This window comes from Lactuca saligna, chromosome 4 (genome assembly GCF_052625555.1).
Source record: "Lactuca saligna cultivar CGN05327 chromosome 4, ASM5262555v1, whole genome shotgun sequence".
NCBI lineage: Eukaryota > Viridiplantae > Streptophyta > Magnoliopsida > Asterales > Asteraceae > Lactuca > Lactuca saligna.
This window is the reverse complement of record NC_136420.1, coordinates 225838069-225858150: the sequence shown is the minus strand read 5'-3', so window position 1 is coordinate 225858150 and position 20082 is coordinate 225838069. Positions and strand designations below refer to the sequence as shown.

Below are 20082 nucleotides of genomic sequence, written 5' to 3'. Positions count from 1 at the left end.
TTCTCTCTCATTATCCTCTATTTGTTCATTATCCTCCATTTCAGATAATTTTGTTGCATGTATAACTAGAGAAAACTTAGACCCAAAGCATTAGGTTGTATGTGCTCCATAGGAGTGTTATAGTACATAAAACCCAACAAAATCATCACACATCATCCTCATCACCAAATCTAATGTATTATTGGTGAAATGGAAAACTCATGATTGTAAAACCACCATAGCTTGTTTGTATAGTTATTTAATATTTTGTAGGGAAGATCATTGGGAAATTCATAAAACAGATGTACGCTTGAGACATTGCCTTGTTGTTGTTGAGGAGCCCTTCTCAAACTCATAATACCTGGTAAACAGAAGGCAAACCAAACCCAAACAAAAAACTAGATGTTTAGCACTAACAGAAAAACAGAAATTAATCCAAACCCAAACAAAAACCAGATGTTAAGCTATGTGACCTGATTTGGTAGTCTTGTAAAATCAAACACCTCAAAAATCATACGCATTGAAACTAAAGGATTCGAATGATTTACTTCTTTTTTAAATTACACTTTGGGTAAAAGCTCCTCCAATTCTTCCTATGCTTACCTTTTAATGTCTTCAAGCGCATCAAGTTTAAGGAACTTCGTGTTTTCTTGTTTCACCAGATTTGCTTGGGTACGAGATAGGTAAAGGCGAGGTGGTAGATATGGCTCAACGACAAAAAAATTCATAATTTTCTTTTATCTCCCATGATGACGCACAATTGCTTCCACTTCGTGTTGACTGGGCAGCTTCACGATACTCTTCTTCTTCTTTGGCTTTTACTTCTAGTGACTGATTAGGCTGTTGATCAATTGAATCAAGGACCAGCATATGCACCAATTCGTCTTCTTCTTTCGTATAAATGGCCATGACTTGATCGGTTGACTCTACTTTTCTTGAAGGTGTATTCAATAGCTCTTCTTGCACAAGCTTTGTTAATTCCTCGACTTGTGTGAGGATGCTCAAAATAGATTCCTATTATTCTCTAAGTGTTGCATCGGTAGCGTCTTGTCATTTTTCTCAAGCTTCCTTAAATCTAAATAGCATTAACTCGAGAGTAGATATTTTCTCATATTGGACTTGTTCTATTTAGTAGAGATCATGCTTTAGATTTTGAACTTCTTTTTTATCTTGATCTCTCTTGTACTCCAATTCACAGTCCCTTGTGAAATGGGGTCCCCCACAAACTCCACTTCTATCTTGAATTTATCAACCCATTTTAGTGATCCTTTCTTCCATCCCGTCAAGCTTTGCAATTATTGAATTGATAGCATCTTGAACTCCATCTTTACTAGTTTTTACTCTAGTGAATTTCTCCTTTGGGTTGTGATACTCTCTTCAATGCTTATGGAATTCTTCAATCAAAGCTTTATTTGTTGTCAGATCCTTCTTTGTCATGGGCCCTTGAGAGTCTAAAAGTTGGTGAGTGCGCACGTTGACTCCATCATAAAAAATTGAGATCTCTTGTTTCACATTGAAGTCATGTTGAGGGAAATGTCGTAACAATCTCTTGTAACACTCCCAAGCTTCGTATAGCGACTCCCCTTCTAATTGTTGAAAATTTTGTATGTTTCTTTTAAGCTTCATCGCTTTCGAAGGAGGGGTCAACTGGTTTACGAACTCAGTCTTAAAATCAACCCATGTCGTGATTGTTCCAAAGGGAGTCATTTTAACCATTCTTTTGCTTCACCCTTTAGTGTAAATAGAAAAAGTCGAAGCGTCACCGCATGTTTACTGATGTTTTGTGCATGAAAATAGTTACAAATTTCCACCACCTCTTTTATATGCTCATAAGTGTCCTCGTTCTCCTTCCCATAAGAAGGTAGTTCCTTTAGCATGCCAAGAATGTGTCTTAGCTGTTCGACCCTTGCAGTGGTTGGGATATTTGGAGGACTAGGATCCCATTTGTTTTCGTTCCTTGTATGTTTCTTGTACTCTTCCATTGATATGGTTGTGATGTACTTCATTTTTCCTGCTAAAAAAACTAGAAAACACACGTAAAAAGAACAAAAACTAAAATAAACGAAAAACTGAAAAACTTCAGTTCTCATGTCGTGACAGGTAACGTTCACTCCGTGAGACCTGTAGAAAAAAGAAAATTTTATTTAATATATAAAGTTTACTTTTTGCGGTTTTCACCTCATAAAAAGGATCGATTCATCTAAAGCAATAAAATTACCAACTAAAATAGTTGTTCCCCGGCAACGACGCCAAAAACTTTGATGTACAATTTATATACTACCTGGTTTTAAATTTATAATCCTAACCTACTTAACTATCTAATTGCACTTAGGTAGTGTACCTAGTTGAATTATAAAATAGTAAGTCGGATGTTGATCACAGGGAATGGATTTTGCTAATAAAATAATTACAAAAAATTAATCTAAAAAACAATAATCAGAGAAGAGGTTTTTATCTGATTTTGCAAGTCCATATTAACTTAAAATTAAACACTTAACTAAAAACAATTGTAACTAAGATTTAAAAGACACTTCCGTTAGCTTCGAATCCCTCTTTTTCTATTTGTACTTTCTAAGTATGGATTTATTCAGTGGGTTACCAATTTATATGGAGTTATAAGTCTTAATCCAATCTCCTAATATTTTCATCAATTTATGAAATATTATGTAATGATCATACACACGCAAATACATAATTGATTATTAATGATAATTGGGCTATGTAAGATATATCTAGATAATCATCTATGATCAACACAATTGATGTAACATAATTATGATCAAATTATGTTCTCCAACACAGTTGAATTTATTACCTTTAGTACTTAATCTAAGATGTGATTAATCCTAGCTCTAGCAATTTAATGATCATAAACTATTGGGTAAACAAATTCATGCATTTCAAATGGTCATTAAAATACACTCAACTTGAATCAAATAAACAAAAATGCAAACTTTAACATGCTAGGTAATGATCATCAAACACATGCATTAACCAACTTCATAAGATCCAAATATAAGCTAGAAACTAACATGTGGTATTAGGGTTCATTTACACTAATCAAAGCCAAAAGATTATCTATTCATAGTAGAAAATAAGCTTATAGAAACATAAGAATTTGACATTGTTAATTTAATACAAACCAAATGTGATGTGTAATCTTAAAATCATTAATCTTCAATCGGTCTATCTTCTAAAGGGTTATTTTTCGGAGTTCTCTAGCCTCTAAAATCGACTATCTCTCCAAACAATCCAATCGGACCTCCTAAAAGTTGATAGCTAAAGGAATTTTCATAGTTTCCAAATATCGTGTCTCACGTCGTGAGCAATAATGGCTCATGTCTTGAGCGCAATACAATCCATGCTAGGCAAGGAAACTGCATTCCACGTAGTTATCTTCTGGAATCTTCATTCCCATGTCGTGAACAATAATGGATTACATTGTGAGCTTCTATTTAACTCAATTTTCTCTTCTTTTATGCTCATTTAAGCTCCGAACTTCAGCTCCAGCCCTTCTAGGTTTCAGATTTTGTTGTTTTTGACTGCAAAATGTAATTTAACTCAATAAGTACCAAATATCTTTGCAAATAACCAAATTACAGCTTAAAATGTATTAAAATAAATCCTAAATATATGTATAAATATGGAAATATTAGCTACTGAGGAGGAAACTATTCCACTTATCCCTCATATCATGATCTATAGGACAAAGTCAAGAACTTACCGGAGGAGGAGCCCTCCGAGGAACATTCCTATACCTAGGCACTATCGACCACCAATATTTCCATCATAGCCCTCGTTACCACGACCATGGATTGGTCAACTCATGACTTGGGGTTTTAAGGACGATCAGGACACTACACAGTATGTGGTAAGAGGACCATTTGAGAAGGTACTACCTTACTTTATGTCGCCGGTTCATAATGCGATACTAATACTTACTTCATGAGTTGCACGCTTGGAAAATCAGTTTCATGTACTTATTAGATGAGATAGGTGGTGTGGTAGAGAACATAGTGAATCTCAATGAGAGACTTGTGAGTCGAGAGGAGGAAAATTCATTAGATTAGGATGCTCTACAAATTACTTATCATCATATTGGCATTGCTCACCGAGAACTAGTGATTCATGGAGTTCATATGAGAGAGATGCAACAATGGAGACAAGATTTGGATCTTTGAATAGATCATGCTGAGGGCATGGCCCATACAGTAGTACTGAGGAATCTTAATCAACAGTCCCATCTTGATGACATTATTGATCTACTAGGCACCGGTGTCCGTCTATGGTAGATTAGTCAGGAATAGGGTTGAATGTGGGTGACGAGTTAGGGATTTTGGAAAAGTAGACAAGTGTATACATCTTTGTCGACTTCTTTTTGGGCATAGTAAATTGTAAATTCGTAATTATAAACTTTTCCATCGTGGAACCTCACACATATTATTGGGAAGTCTTTCGGTTAGGGCAGTATGAAATGTAATTCGAAACAAACGAAATATATATGATAATATGTTTTGAAAAATCATTTCTATTTGAAACTTACACACTTGTGAATTGTTTTATTTTTTATTTTTATTGAGTTTGGTATATCAGGGAATTATACTTGGATTTTATTGAGTAGGACATATTACTCAGGGGATTATACTTAGATCTTATTGAGTATGGAATATTATTCAAGGTAATTGTACTCGATTTAGGAGATAATAAATAACAAACAAATCTAAGTACTTGAAAATATTAGAGGAATCTCTCCCATTATAAAAATAAAGAATTTTCTTTTGAAAAACTTTAGAGAAGTTCACAACAACTGCTATAATAGCTTAGTCATTAAGGTGATCAATGACTCATTCAATGATTCATACAACTTATACTCTCCCTAATCGACTATATTAAGCTAGAATCATGCTTCCAAGGATTAGAGTCACTTGAGAAAAATATAGGAACTTGACCAGAGACCACACCACAAATAAGAACCAGTCCACATAGTAGAAATAGACCTGTCAGGGAGCCACCCCTGTCAGTAGAACCGAAACCAACATTTACTTTAAGTTCGCCAGTAGTTTAGCAGCTGACCGCACAATATGTCACTAAAGATATGGAAAACAATGGAATTTTAAGGAATACTATATTGGGTGGAGGTATTGATGATGGTGGTGGTAGTGGTAATGGTAGAAATAGAGGTAGAGGAAGTAGCAATTCACATGGTGACAATAAAGGAAACCCAAGGTCTTGTACTTACAATGACTTTACGAGCTGCAAACCTCACTTCTTCTATGGGAATGAAGGAGTAGTAGGAATGACCTAATGGATAGAAATAATGGAATCTTTATTCCATGTTAGTTATTATGCCGTGGATTGTAAGGTGGGGGTCATCACTTGCATGTTCATGGATACGACACTATCTTGGTGGAATGATCCTTCCAAGCCTATGGGTCTGGATGCAGCTTATTCTCTTCCCTGGTATGACCTGAAGCAGATGATCATAGAAGAATATTGCCCCAGAGAAGAAATGCAGAAGTTAGAAAAAGAAGTCTAGAATCTCACCATGAATAGTGTAGATATTACTACCTATACCACTCAATTTAATGATCTGACCACCCTGTACCTAACATTTGTTACCCCTGAACATAAAAAGATCGAGAGTCATATTTGGGGTTTAATCCCTCAAATTCAAGGGCATGTCACTTCTTCAAGGCCAACTACCTTTGATAATGCTAAGAGTCTAGCTTTCAACTTGACTAAACAGTGTATTCAACAAGGCACGCTAGTAAATAAGGTAGGCACATCTAGAGCTAGAGATAATAAGAACAGGTATGATGGAAATTCGGGAGGATCACAATCCTTAAGTAAAAGGAAAAATACTAGGAAGGTGAAAGTAATAGTTGCATCGACACCCACTCCACAAAGGCAATAGCGTGGAAATGAACCAAAGTGTAACAAATGCAATTTTCGCCATATGGGTGCGTGTCAAGAGATGCACTGTAACAATTACAAATAGAAGGGTGACACTGCTAAGTACTGTAGGAATTTGACTATGGTAATCATGCTTGGAAACAATGCTGTGGAAATCGGGGTTGCTTCGAATATGGAGAAGTAGGTCATTTCAAAAGAAAATGTCCAAAGTTAAGGGAAAAAGGAGGAAACTGTAAGGGAAGAACATTTTTTATAGGCACTAGAGATGCAATCAATGATCCAAATGTAGTGACTGGTATGTTACCTATTAATAATGTATATGCATCAGTGTTTTTCGATTCAGGTGTTGATAAGAGCTTTATACCCCCTAAGTTTAGAGAATTATTAAGTCATAAATCCAGTAGACTTAATGAAACTTATATGGTAGAAATGGCTAATGGTCAAACCGAAAGTAACCCAAGAAATATTAGAGAATTATATACAAACTCTAAATAACCATGCCTTTCACATTAACTTAACGCCAATAACAATTAGTAGCTTTAATATAGTTATCGGCATAGGCTATTTATCCCTCCATAGAGCTATGCTATTATGTTATGAGAAAGTTTTATGACTACCTTTACCCGATGGTGAAACCCTAATCATCTATGAAGACAAGTCAGGGAAAAGCCTTAGAATCATATCGTCTATGAAGGCAAGGAGATATATATACAAGAAATGCTTCACCTTTCTATCCCACGTTGTAGATAATAGTATTAAGAGTAAGGAGATGAAATACATACCACATATATTTGATAGTCTGGATATTTTTCTAGAGGACTTACCTGGATTACCTCCAGTGAGACAAGTCGAGTTTCGTAATGACTTGATTCCAATAGCAGCACTAGTGGCAAAATCTCCTTATAGATTGGTGCCATCTAAGATGCAAGAACTATCCAGTCAAATTCAGGAGCTTCATGATAAAGGATTTATTATACGAAGCTTCTCACCCAGGGCAACACCAATGTTATTCATCAAGAAGAAGGATGGATCATTCAAAATGTGTATTGATTTTATGGAGTTGAACAAACTAACCATCAAGAATCGATATCTACTCCCAAGGATTGATGATATGTTTGATCAACTCCAGTGATCCAATTATTATTACAATATTAATCTAAGTTCAGGATACCATCAAATCAGAGTGCTAAAGAAAGATATTCCAAAGACTGAATTTAGGACTCAATATGGTCATTACGAGTTCTGGGTTATGCTTTTGGATTAACCAATACACTGGCGGCATTCATGGATCTTATGAATAGTTTTGGAAAACCTTATTTGGCTCATGTGAGCCTTCTATTCATCAACCTAACTATCACTATACTTAGAAAGACCTCTGGCTCATAACCCATAATTGTAAGAGTAGGAGAATTATGTGTAGATCTATGTGGGTTGACACCCCACCTATGGTTGCTAGCTACAACCTTGACGGTCGAGTCGCACTGGGTGATAACTCTCTTTTTGTTAATTGACACCCTGATGAAGCGTCAACGGAATATGTATAGGAAACTTGAAATACCTTTAACATATAAAGGAATATTGGAAACTTTAAAAACCTATAAGGAATATCTTTTTATCAAGAACTTAGTTATAGAATTGAGGATAATAAAGATACGATATATATATATATATATATATATATATATATATATATATATATATATATATATATATATATAATAGTAAACTATCTATATATCTAAATAAGGCTTTTCGGTCTCGAAAAGTACTTACAAACTCTAATAGAGCTATACATAATGGAGAAACTATTTTTTGATTTAGCTATTACAAAATTATGACCTCACCAACTTTTAGTTGACACTCTTTCAAAACGCATGTATTCTCAGGAAGTTAAGTTATTGGAAGATATGTCTCAATGAGGATCATGGGATCGTGTGCTTATTTTATATTTCGGTATTCCCTTTGTTGCTTATCTGTTAAGGCTAGTTTTGTACCTTTTGATTTCATGTACCCTAGACAAGGATATTTAATCTATACTTTCAATGAATAAAAGTATCTATTTTTTACAGTATTGTTGTATGTTCAATATTTGCTTATTTTTATGATTCATGATGTTGTCTCACCGCCTAGTGTTTCCGGCACTAGCTGAGGGTGTGACATTTGTACTTGCCGCCAAGCTTTAACAAAATGTTGCATTAAGCCATATGTATATATCTAATAATAAATAATAGTAGTAAATACATATAAACTTTTTAATTATATACAAAAATTTCACCTTAAGTCACGTCTTACAAACAACATGGCTCGGCAAGGCTCATGAAAGCTTGAGGCTTGACATTGCCGCCAAAGTCAAGTCTTAGGTTATTTAGATCCCTGATTTCAGTTTCATCCCCCACAGGTTATGTTAATAGGTAAATTGAGTTTACTTTTTCCATAAAATACCCCACATTTTGCATTTATTTTTATTGCATATGACCTTTATGACTTGTTTATTTAAATTTTATGATTATTGTCAATTTATAACTTTTAGGATTTTTCCATAAAAGATCCTACATTTTGATTTAGTTTTTTTAGACCTAATTTTTTTTTCTTTTTCTGAAAAACCAAACTTTTACTTATTACTTGTAGTTTCAGCCCCCATAGGTTATATCAAGTTTTTTTTTCATTATAGACCCACCATTTTGCATTTTTTTTTTCCGACCTAATTTTTTTCAAAATAAATTCAACTTTAACATATTCATTTTTATTTCAATAGTAGAATTGGTTATCAATAAGTAACCTTGTATCCTCTGTAGCACCCGGTTCCTGGTAGTATTTGAATTCAAATAATTTCATGTTTTGCTCTGGACCTCGGCAAGTTGGAGGCCCAACTCGTCGAGTAGACTCGACTTTATTCGGGGGTTTTATTGACCTACTCGGCGAGTCGGGGGATCGACTCAACGAGTAAAGGCTGTCTGGATGAAAACCTAATATTTAGGGTTTGCACCTTATGTAAACAACTTATCTCGTCCCAACCCAGCCTCCATCGTCCCTCTCACTTCCAGAAAACCCTAACTCGAAACCCTAACCATTTATTGAGTGTTCTTAAGCTTTGTGGTGCCATTTTTGTGTATTTGAAGTTTGAAGAAGAGAATAAAGCTTGAGAGATCAAGAGAAAGCAAGAAGATCCAGAGATATTGGCACATTTCCAACTCATTTGAAGTATAAAGCTGAAACCTTGACCATATATCTCTTAGATCTGTAGTTAGGGCTCATTTATACCCTTTTCTAAGCTTTATAAGGCCATATTCGGGATTAGGTGTGTATCATGGAGTTACACTTCAGATCTGGAACCATTGAGGGTTCCCATGGCATAAAGGTGCCAACTTTATGGCCATGGGAAGCCCATGCATCTTATAAACCTATTTTCATGGATTTTTGATCCAAATACCCCATGCATGGACGTCAAGATTGGAACTTTACGTACAATATGGACCCTAGGAGGTCAGGTCTATAGTTTGGATGCTTTAAGACCCACTAAAATTGAATGTATAGTTTTGGACAAAGAGGGACTCGGAGAGTCGTTCATGGGACTCGGCGAGTCGGGTCGTATTTCCCATCAAATCCCTTCTGTTGATGGACCAGGAGCTAAGATAGAAGAATACTCAGTTGTCTAGGCTCATTAGGGGCCTGGAAATCATAGAACTCAGCGAGTGTATGAACAAACTTGGCGAGTTCAAGCCAATGTCCCAACCCCATGAATTCAGACTCAACGAGTTCAAGGAGAACTCGGCGAGTCATAAACTAGACACATTTATTTGGATGAAGATGAACTCGACGAGTTCAAGGATCAACCAGGCGAGTCAGTTGAAGAAGGTCCCGATGTTTTGGTTGAAGGAGAACTTGCCGATCTCTTGCTAGACTTGGCGAGTAGATTTAGGGTTTAACATGTTGTGTAAGTGCGGACTCGATGAGTTGGTGGACCAACTCGGCGAGTCGAGTCAACCGGATGTTGACTTTCACCAAGGTTTTAACCTTGACTTTGACTTCGACTTGAGTTGACCCTTTTTGCAGGGGTTATGAGTATGAAATAGTAATCAAGAAAGGTTGTTTTGTAGGAATTGAGGAGTTGAGATGAGTTGATTTCCGTACCGAGGACAATGCAGACACTATACGACAACGAAGTGAGTTAACTTCTAGTAGAAGTGGGTCTAAGGCAACAAGGCCGACCCACTAGTAGGTGATTATAGTTGAGATGATTGTCTTTGTGATAATTGTCCGGTTTGATACTACCTGGTATGTTTATGTGCTAGCATGATATGTTATATGTGATAGTGGTAATAGGAGGGGAATAGTCCCCAAGTTCGGTTGTTATGACTAAAGGGTTGTTCGGGCACCCCATATATGCATGTTAAAGTGATTATGTTAAGATATATGTGGTAGTAGTAGTAGTATGGGGTGAAATAGTCTCTGACGTTCGGTTGTTTGGACCGAAGGTAGGTCAGCACCCCAAAATTGCTTGACATTGGTAGTTCAGCACCCGAGAACTGCTTGACAGGGTAGGTTGGTACCCCAGAATGGCGGAACAGGGTATGTAGTATGATGGGGGAACTCACTAAGCTTCATGCTTACATTTTTCTGTTTTGCTTCAAGTACTTCTTCAGCGAATGGGAAGGAGCTCGCACGGTAGCGACACATCACTCGCACACTAGATTTCCGCACTATGTGATTCATGGGATTGTACTCTGATTTTATTACTATTTGAAGATATGATTTGAGACATGCTATGATAGTTTTTATGAATTGATATGATATCGGCAACATTTTTTATAAACGATTTTATAAGTTACTTAATTAAAAAAGAAATTTTTGACCTTGAAAATTAGGATGTTACATCCTCCTAATTCATGTGCCCCTAAACATCGATCACGTAAATGAATAACTGATTCTAAAATCATAGATCATGTTTATTGATTATTGTCTTTGTGCACCATACTGGGTTCCGTGAATTGACTTCTTCTTTAAGTTAGGAATATAAACTTAACAAAAAAAATACCATAGTGAAATTTTGTTATTATGAGGATGAAATTCCTTTATATACCTCCTTCCCCAAGGTTTTTTAGACGACTGAATATATTATCAAATGTTATCTCGATATTATTTTCACAAGGTGTGATGGTATATTTATTTAAAAAATTTACTTGGCCAATTTTGTAAGTAAGTTGTAATTTTTATCTTTAAGCTCATTTTGTGTCAAGTATTCATCAATGTTTTACAATGGGTGCTAAATTTATTCCGAATTTTATGTATGGAGTATCTCAGACATTACTTATTTTTAACCTTTGGAACATCCAACATGAAGCAAATGTCTAAGATCCTCCATTCATAAAATGGCGAGAGGTATATGATTTAATGTTGCAGGATTGCATGTTAATAACCGGTTCCATTAATGAAATGGCATGGAATATTAGTTTTATTGTAAAGAAATAAATAAATAAATAAATAAACCTTGTAGGTCTACAATGGAAAAAAAATTGTAGGGTCATTTATGAAAAAAAAAAGGTAAAGAAACTTTACTATCTATTGTTTGTAACCTGCTGTGGGGTGAAATAACTAGTAATACCTAAAATTTAGGTCTTATTTGAACAAGGATAAATGTCACTCTGACCCAACCATCTTTCTAGTTACGGTTTAAATGGTCCCTATTGTTTTTTTTTTCGCACTTGAGAGGAACCAAGACTTAGAAAATAGTTTTTAAATCCATTTTGTTCAAAGTGGAAGGGTTGAGCCGGTTAACATTATCCTAGTCATCATATAAGGTACACACGTCATCAAAATTAATCCACCTAAGCTGCCATGTAACCTGCTCGTTTACTGAGCTTGCCCTACAAGACATATTATATAACAACCCTCACTTTCTTCTTCCCCTTTTTGTCGTATTTTTTGTCTGCAAAATCTTATGGCGGTTTATATGAAGATCGATCTTCACTTTGCTGGGTTTTTTACAAGGTAACCCGAAATTAGTTATACGGATGGAGCAGAACAAAGGTTCGAAGATGTTGATTTTGCTGGAATGGACAGGAACGAGTTTGTTAACTTCGTACAAAGATTTGCAAATGAAATGTGTGTAAATGTTTTTTATTGCATGCCTGGAAAAGATTTTCCTGATGGATTGAGGATCTTGGCTACTGAAATAGATTACCAGGACTTCATCGAAGCTGGGTATGTTGTTGGTTGTGTCGTGGATGTATACATGGATCATCTAGGTGTGAATGTCCAACAGTGGATTATTGATGAGCAAGTTGATGAGAGCGTTGTGGAAGACAATCATTATGATGGATTTGTGCAGAATGGCCCAGATGAATTGCAAGGTAATGTACACGATGACCTTGAACACGTAGATGGCAATCCAATGAATAAGACCATTAACGATGAGTTTTTGAGCAAGATATGCCCAAAAGTCCAGTCAACTCCAAATGGTCCACCTCATGAGGATCCATATCTTCAAATGGAAGAAAATGAGGTAAATTTTGAAGAGGTTACTACATACAATGAAAATGTGCATTGGAAAAAACAAAAACCTGTGTTAGGAATGCGATTTCATAGTCCAAAACAGTTAAAGCTTATATTATGTAATTATGCTGTTGCTAATGGGTATCAGTTGTGCTACAAAAAAAAATGATAGTAGAAGAATATTAGTTAAATGTTGCTCTGGGCAGTGTAAGTTTAGGCTATGGGCTTCATGGATGAGTGAAGAAAAGTCTTTCCAGATTAAGTCCCTTATAGATGAGCATAATTGTGCTAGAAACTTTAAACTTGGATCAATTGTTAGCTATGCTTGGATTGGTAGCCATTTTACAACTGAGTTCTTACAAAAACAGAAAATGAGTGTTAGGATGCTTAGGGAAGAGGTGAAATAGGCTTTTGGTATAGATGTAAGTATGGGTCAATGTAAGAGAGCAAAAAAGCATGCTATCGAGCTAATTGAAGGCACATTGGTTTAGCACTATTCAAAGCTTTGGTCATATGGTGAGGAGATAAGGAGATCAAACCCAGGATCAACTGTGAAAATTGATGTCGCTACTATGCCTGATGGGAAAAATTATTTTAGTAAGTTTTATGTATGTTTTGAGAGACTAAAGAAAGGGTGGAGGGGCAGTTGTAGAAGAGTAATTAACCTGGATGGTTGTTTCCTTAAGGGGCTATGTACTGGAGAGTTAATAATTGTTGTTGGAAGGGATGCTAATAATCATATATTTCCAATTGCATGGGTAGTTGTGTGTGTTGAAAACAAACAGAACTGGAAATGGTTTTTGGAAAATTTAAAAGATGACTTAGGAATGGACAATGGTTTTGGACTTGCATTGATGTCAGATCAGCATAAGGTATGTTTCTTAGTTGTATTTTATTTATTAATGAAAGTTTCCTATACTATTTTACAGTTTAAATTGTTAATGTGAAGGGACTATTGGAAGGTGTGAAGGAGATTTTGCCTACTGTTGAACACAGACAGTGTGCAAGGCATGTTGTTGCCAACTTTAGGAAAAGATTCCCCGGAGTAATGTATGAGAAAATGTTTTGGAAGGCATGCAAGGCATCTACTGAGCCTTTACACAATGCAGCAATGAAGGAAATACAACTTCTCAATCCTTCAGCCTTTGAGTATCTAACAGAAAAGAACCCACGATCATGGTGTAGAGCTTTTTTTGAGGAGGGCAAGATGTGTGATGTTGTAGAGAATGGGTTGTCGGAGAGCTTTAACAATGTTATAAGAGATGCAAGGAAGAAACCAATCATCACAATGCTTGAAGAGATTAGATTGTATGTTATGGAAAGGCAGTTTCATTTGAGCATAAAAGGCAGTTCATGGCTAGATTTTGAACCATGTCCATCAATTAGATCCTTGTTGAATCAATTGAAAAAAGCTCAAAGGTAAACTTAGTTTGTGTTTGTTAACATCATGGATAATACTAAACTTACACTAACTTTTAGACAACGTTATTAGATATTGGCAGGTTTTACCAAGTGGGTTGAACCAATTTGAGACAAGAAACTTAGCAGAGTCTTATGTCGTTGACTTAGACAAGAAGACATGTTCTTGTAGAGTTTGGCAACTAAATGGGTATGGGTGTGTGCACTCAGTTGCAACTATTAGTTACCTAAACAGAGATGTCGGAAGTTATGTGGATCCCATGTTCTTTGGAGCTTTTTATAGAAATGCTTACAAGTATCCACTGAGAGGGATGAATGGCAGCAATATGTGGCCAAGTACCAATTTCATACCACCATTGCCACCTTTGAAAAGGAAAATGCCAGGCAGGCCTAAAGTCAATAGAAGGAAGGACCCAGGAGAAAAGAGTACTAGACACACCATGTCAAAGGTTGGGAAGAAAATTGTATGTAGTGTGTGTAAACAAGTTGGTCACAACAAGGCTACATGTCCGAAAGTTGAGAAGCCCAAAAAACTCAAGGTGAAGAGAAAGAGATCAACTACTAAAGGTGGTAATGAAGAGGAAGGAAGTGGTTCAAAAACAACTGTTGGACATAAACAGAAGCAATCTCAAGGTGGTAATGAAGAGGAAGGAAGTGGTTCAAAAACAATAGTTGCACGTAAACGGAAGTAATCAGAGAGGATTATAAAGAAAAAATTGGCAAAAAGGGTTGAAGGAAAAAATGGAGAAGGAAATTCTGGTGATAATCCAATGAATATTGAATAGACATAACTGTTATTTGCTATTGTGTTAAGACTAGGTTGGTTGTTTGATGTGTGTTTGTTGTTTGATTTGTTATTTAACTTTGTTTCGTAATAGTATTAGGGTACCCATAGTATTATTATGGTATGTGTTTGTTGAATGTTTTTTTTATGTACAATAGTAACACAAACAAAACGATGACACACAATAGCAGGGCACTAATAGGAAAGGGATTACAAATCCATTACATAACCATTACAAATACATTGGTAAACATGAAAGGAAACCATATTAGAAATAACCATAACTTCATCTTAATAGAAAAGGAAACCATATTTAATACGAATGGGATTACAAACCCTTTACATACCCATTACAACTTGTAGACTAATACCACAAAAAAAACAGCCCAACTTAGAAATAACCATAACTTCATCTTTCTAACATCAGATTGAAGCTTCTTATTTTCCAGAACCAAATTTGTAATCAAAGTTGTATCAGCAGTCATATTAGTACTCTCCACTTCATCTACCCAACATATGAAGCTATCACGAGGCCCCTACAATGGAAGTTATTATTTGTTATAGATTAAGTTACCAAACCCAGAAACAAATTATCAAAATCTAGGTCAACAGTTAACATGCAATTTACATTTACCTTTTTAGGGCAAGAATAAAAGAGTCGGCCAGGGTTGTATTTAGTAGTTGACATTCGTAATATTGCTTCACATCCACACGAGCATTGAACTGATTTCATCGAACCCTTCATTTCAGTTAGGTCACTTGAACGGTAAGAAGAATATGAGAGCAAAAGAAAGCTTATTAAGCCCACATATGTGTCTGAAACATGAGTATATGTAAGGGTAAATTGTGAAAGGACGAAATTACCCTCTTTCACACTAATTAACTATAATTTCCATTAACTACTATTTTTCCAATAAATGAACCCGGTTACAAAGTTTAGTTTGTACAAAATTGCATGTCTAATTAGACAGGTGTTCAATCACCTTCGCCAAAACAAACACATAAACCCTAATACACAACATTATACTACCAAAAGAAGACACATCCATACCTAATCAACACAAACACTACGAACCACCAACATAAACACCAACAAATCAGGGGTTCACGATACGAAGAAACTTCTCCACCATAAAACCAAAAGTCACAATCACAAGTCCAATCACCAATACAGTCAACGAAGTCACCTTTTTCTCCGTGCGCTCAATCCGACGATGTAATGCGAGTGACTGAACCCTGCTTAACACCAAATCTCGACCCATTTCTTCTTTGAACCGAGCGACTTCCATTTTCTGCTCTGCAATTTCTGCTCCACAATCACAATAAATCGTATGCAAATCACCGAAGTTGAGACGGTCTCGTGAATTTATAGATATTGACTCCGGCGAAAGTGGTGGTGGGGTCGCCATCGTGATTTACGTGAATGCGAAGTATCAAGGTTATGTCGGATTGTCGATAACCTTTAGTGGAAAAGGGTATTGAAGATTTAGGGTTTCATCGAATAAGCCACTGCTTTTATGGACTGATGGGTCCACAGTGACCCTTAGGCCCCAAGCAAGGAACCGGTCACAACTCAGTGACATGTACATGAGTTAACTCAGACTCAACTCACTTGCTGACTATGCTTATTACGTGTATGGTTTACTTGTTAAAACAGATAACTGGACCAATTTAGCCGGTAAAGTAAAACTTGGTTCCTCTCAAGTGCGAAAAAAAACAATAGGGACCATTTAAACCATAACTAAAAAGATGGTTGGGTCAGAGTGACATTTATCCTTTGAACAAATCAAAAATTATTCTAAAAAGAAAAAAAAAAATCAAAATATAAGGTCTTTTAGATATAGAAAAAACTAACTTTTATAACCATATCTAACACATTAATAATCTAAAATATTAAAACAAAAGACAATTCGTAACTCATTTCAACACCAAAAAATATCGACAAAAAGTCGTTACTCAACCTATCAAACACACAAGTTCGAATTCCAAGAAAATACATATACTCTCCAAAAAAGAGTACACTCATATAATTTTCCTAACATTATGGGAGCAAAAAACTTAGGTAAAAGTCATTCTATTGCTTAGAGTTTTAGGAATGAATTAGCCAACATCCGACCAAGACCCACTTGAGCTGCGGTGCTAAGATGCAAATTATCTGGTAGCAACTGCAAGCCCTTGGCATCCACACATCTTACATTCCGAAGCTTTATTCCTAGTTGTGCTTTTCTCACTGTTTCCACATATGGTCCTTGTCCTGAAATTATAGCCACCTGCACCATGTTGTGGGCCCATTTCAAAAGAAATATATAACCAATCCTGACTACATGCACGAGTGTTTGTTTAAATTGATCGATCCTATTTAATCCAATAATATGAATTCAAATTGATTTTAGTTTTTCATAATATGGATCTTATAGTCCGCACTAAATTAAAATCAAATTTGAACAAATGAAATTCCAATTTGTTAGATCGCTTTTTGTAATTAAGTTTTTAAATGTGAAAACATGACTAAAAATATATAGCGTTAACATTGGGAATCGTGGATTGTCGAAGTTTAAAACCACAGCTATTCAACGGATAGTCAACTCTAGTTATAGAAATAAATAAAAAGGTTCAGTTGTGAATTAAAATGGAAATGTCATTAATTGGACAATAATAACACTTCGTTTGTTCTTTTAAGTCACTAAACTTCTAATTATATTCAACTGCAAACTTTTTTTTGATTTATTTTACCACTAGGTGTAACATCTATGTATTACATGGGTGCATTTTAAAGAAAAAAAAATATATGAAATTCTAAACAAGTTTGAATTTATAAGAAAAAATTAGAAAAATATTGAATTATTAAAATTAATTTGTTTGTTTTTTTTAAATGAAAAGAATAATTTAGAAAAATAAACAAAAGAAACTAATGAAACTTTAATTTATAATATTTGAAATTATAAAGAAGTCAATTAATGAAATTGATATACATTTATTATTATATTTACTGTAATTATTACATTTAAATATTATGTGGAAATTAACAAAATGAAAAAAATACCACAAGATGCCATGTGGAAAAAAAATTAAATGAAAATAGCTACAAAATGATATTTAGCCAAATCAATGAGAATGTGATATGTAGCAAAAAATTATTTATTTATTAGAAAGGATTTACTGCAATTATTACATTTAAATATCATGTGAAAATTAATAAAATGAAAAAATACCACAAGATGCTATGTGGAAAAAAAATTAAATGAAAATAACTACAAAATGATATTTAACCAAATCAATAAGAATGTAACATGTGACAAAAAATTATTTATTTATTAGAAAGGATTAAAGTTTTTTTTACCTCGTGGACTCTATATCAATGATATAAAAAAACCGAGTTTTTGGTCAATTAGAAGTTTGGTAGTTTAGTGACATAAAGAACCAATAAAAAGATTACATATTTAAGAGAAAATAGCAAAATACAAAGTTTTATTTAAATATTATACACGAAATCGCATGTAAGGGCCGAAATTGCAGCCATTTGACGAAATGGTAGTCCATGAGCTCCACCTACGATTTTAGTTGCTATTTGGGTCGGTTTTTATTTTTCTTTTTGGGCTAAATCTTGGAAAACGATTAGGAAATTAAGATAAATTTGTTTTTTTCTCTAAAATTAGTTATTCAAAATTACTTTGCTTTCGAGGAGTGCTTTATTAATGATCTTACTCAAATTGGTTATTTATTTGGTTAAATAATTTCATAAAAACATATTGAGACGCTATTCACGAATGACCAGAAAAGTAGTTTTGGTAAATTAAAACAGTTTTGAAACTAATTTATGCGAAATATATGATAATTTTATAATGAATAGATAACAGGGAAATTTGATATTATGACACTATTACGTTTAGATCATTTTGTATTTAATTCATTTTATCTATATTTGTCTCTGCGAGTTGTTTTGATCTCCTATGTGAATTTTGGGACGGTATTTTTTTTTTAATGATTATGTCATTTTCATATATCACAATTTCACTAACCTTTATATGTTGTAGTTTTCTAATTGTTATAGTATTTATTTAATAATTGAAAAACTAATTATAATATTTACCTTTATTATCTAAAATAAATTATTTTTGTTTATTAAGAATAGAAAACACAAGGCAGTGACGGCATGTGTGTGTGTGGGCTTGGATCCACTCCCATGTGACTTTTACTAAAGTGTGTTTAAGATTACTCGGAACAAAAAAGCTATTTACTATTTTTAATACATAAAATAATAAATATATAAATATGTCATTACAAATTCTTTAAAATAATATATTAATCGAATAATATTAATATCTATATTATTTTAAATTTCCATTAAAAATATACAAAACTTATTCTTATTTCTTTTTTCTGTGTATAATGTACAAAAATATATAACCACCCTCAAAATTTTGACAGTTCATCTAATATTTTTAAATGTTGTTAAAATATATATACTAATATTATAAATAAATTAAAGCTTAAATTAAATCCATTTTGTTGACATAATACGATCTAATAATCTTCTAAAAATTCTAAAAGAAAATTCATCAAATTTGTTGAAATTAAAAACAGGAAACTTACATGAACTATAGGGAGCAAAGGGGATCCAAGATCAGCACGAAGATTATTGAACAAATTGATCAGCCTTCTTCCATACATACGCGCATCCAATTCACTCACTGTATCACTCTCCCCTTGAAACCACAAAACCCCTCCGATCAACCCACCGCCTCTCCGAGCCACCGTCGTCCTCCTCAAAAGCTGCCTGTACAGGAAACTCCCTCTTCCCCACTCGCTAATCTTGGTCCCTCGTGGACCTCCGACTGCACACGGAACCAAACCCAATGGACCCAGACTCCGATTTCTCTCCAAAACTCTGTTTGCAAACGCCATTCCGGGACCTATCCCACATGTTGCGTTCACATCAATGTCTTTGTGAAGAGGGTCACGAGCCTCGATCCAACTGAGATTGCCGGTTAATCGGAAGATTGAGGGGTTGGGTTTAGATTGAAGAGGTACAACGCCGTCCCAGGTGTTGTTTTGGACGCCGCCTCGGCCGGACATGTTGCTTTGTCCGGCGAGTATGATTATGTGTTTCCCTTTGGAGGCGTAGGCAATGGTATTGGATAGCTGCAAAATCAGGCAAAGAAAGGCTAACATTTTGCTGTTTGATGTTGAGAAATGGAGGCGAGTTTGAGCCTCTTTTCAGTCGGGGGGGGGGGGGGGGGGGGGGGGGGGGGGGGGTTTTAAATTAGATTTGTACAACATTGGTGTTGTCCATAATCCATGGTGGCATAGCTGGTATTAGGGGCGGATAGTAATAAAACTATGAACCATGACCATCGGATGGGCACCTCATGTGCACTAACCGAAACCGAACCGAATTGGCCAAAAAGTCGAACCGAACCGTGTGAAGGCGGGTAACCACGGTTCGGTTCACGGATACACGCTAAATAAAAAAAAAAACAAATTTAATCAAAACT

At 35.0% G+C, this 20082-nt stretch overlaps 2 protein-coding genes and 1 non-coding gene across 3 annotated transcripts; 2 read left to right on the top strand and 1 right to left on the bottom strand.

Annotated features, from left to right (window-relative positions):
• Nucleotides 1-1495: 1495 nt before the first annotated feature.
• LOC145044589 (small nucleolar RNA R71) lies at nt 1496-1602 on the top strand. Its single transcript, XR_013681538.1, has one exon. It is a non-coding gene; the product is annotated as a small nucleolar RNA R71 (small nucleolar RNA).
• An 11354-nt stretch (nt 1603-12956) lies between these two features.
• On the top strand, nt 12957-14495 carry LOC145040502 (uncharacterized). The gene is made up of 3 exons (XM_078988418.1): nt 12957-13256; nt 13334-13803; nt 13877-14495. Exons 1-3 carry the CDS (start codon nt 12957-12959, stop codon nt 14493-14495), a joined length of 1389 nt encoding a protein of 462 aa, XP_078844544.1.
• A 1993-nt stretch (nt 14496-16488) lies between these two features.
• Nucleotides 16489-19805, bottom strand: LOC145043361 (putative carbohydrate esterase At4g34215). The gene is made up of 2 exons (XM_078991998.1): nt 19181-19805; nt 16489-16857 (listed from the first exon to the last, which is right to left on the bottom strand). The coding sequence occupies exons 1-2, from the start codon at nt 19757-19759 to the stop codon at nt 16669-16671; spliced, it is 768 nt and encodes a 255-aa protein (XP_078848124.1). The 5' UTR covers nt 19760-19805; the 3' UTR covers nt 16489-16668.
• Between the last annotated feature and the right edge of the window lie 277 nt (nt 19806-20082).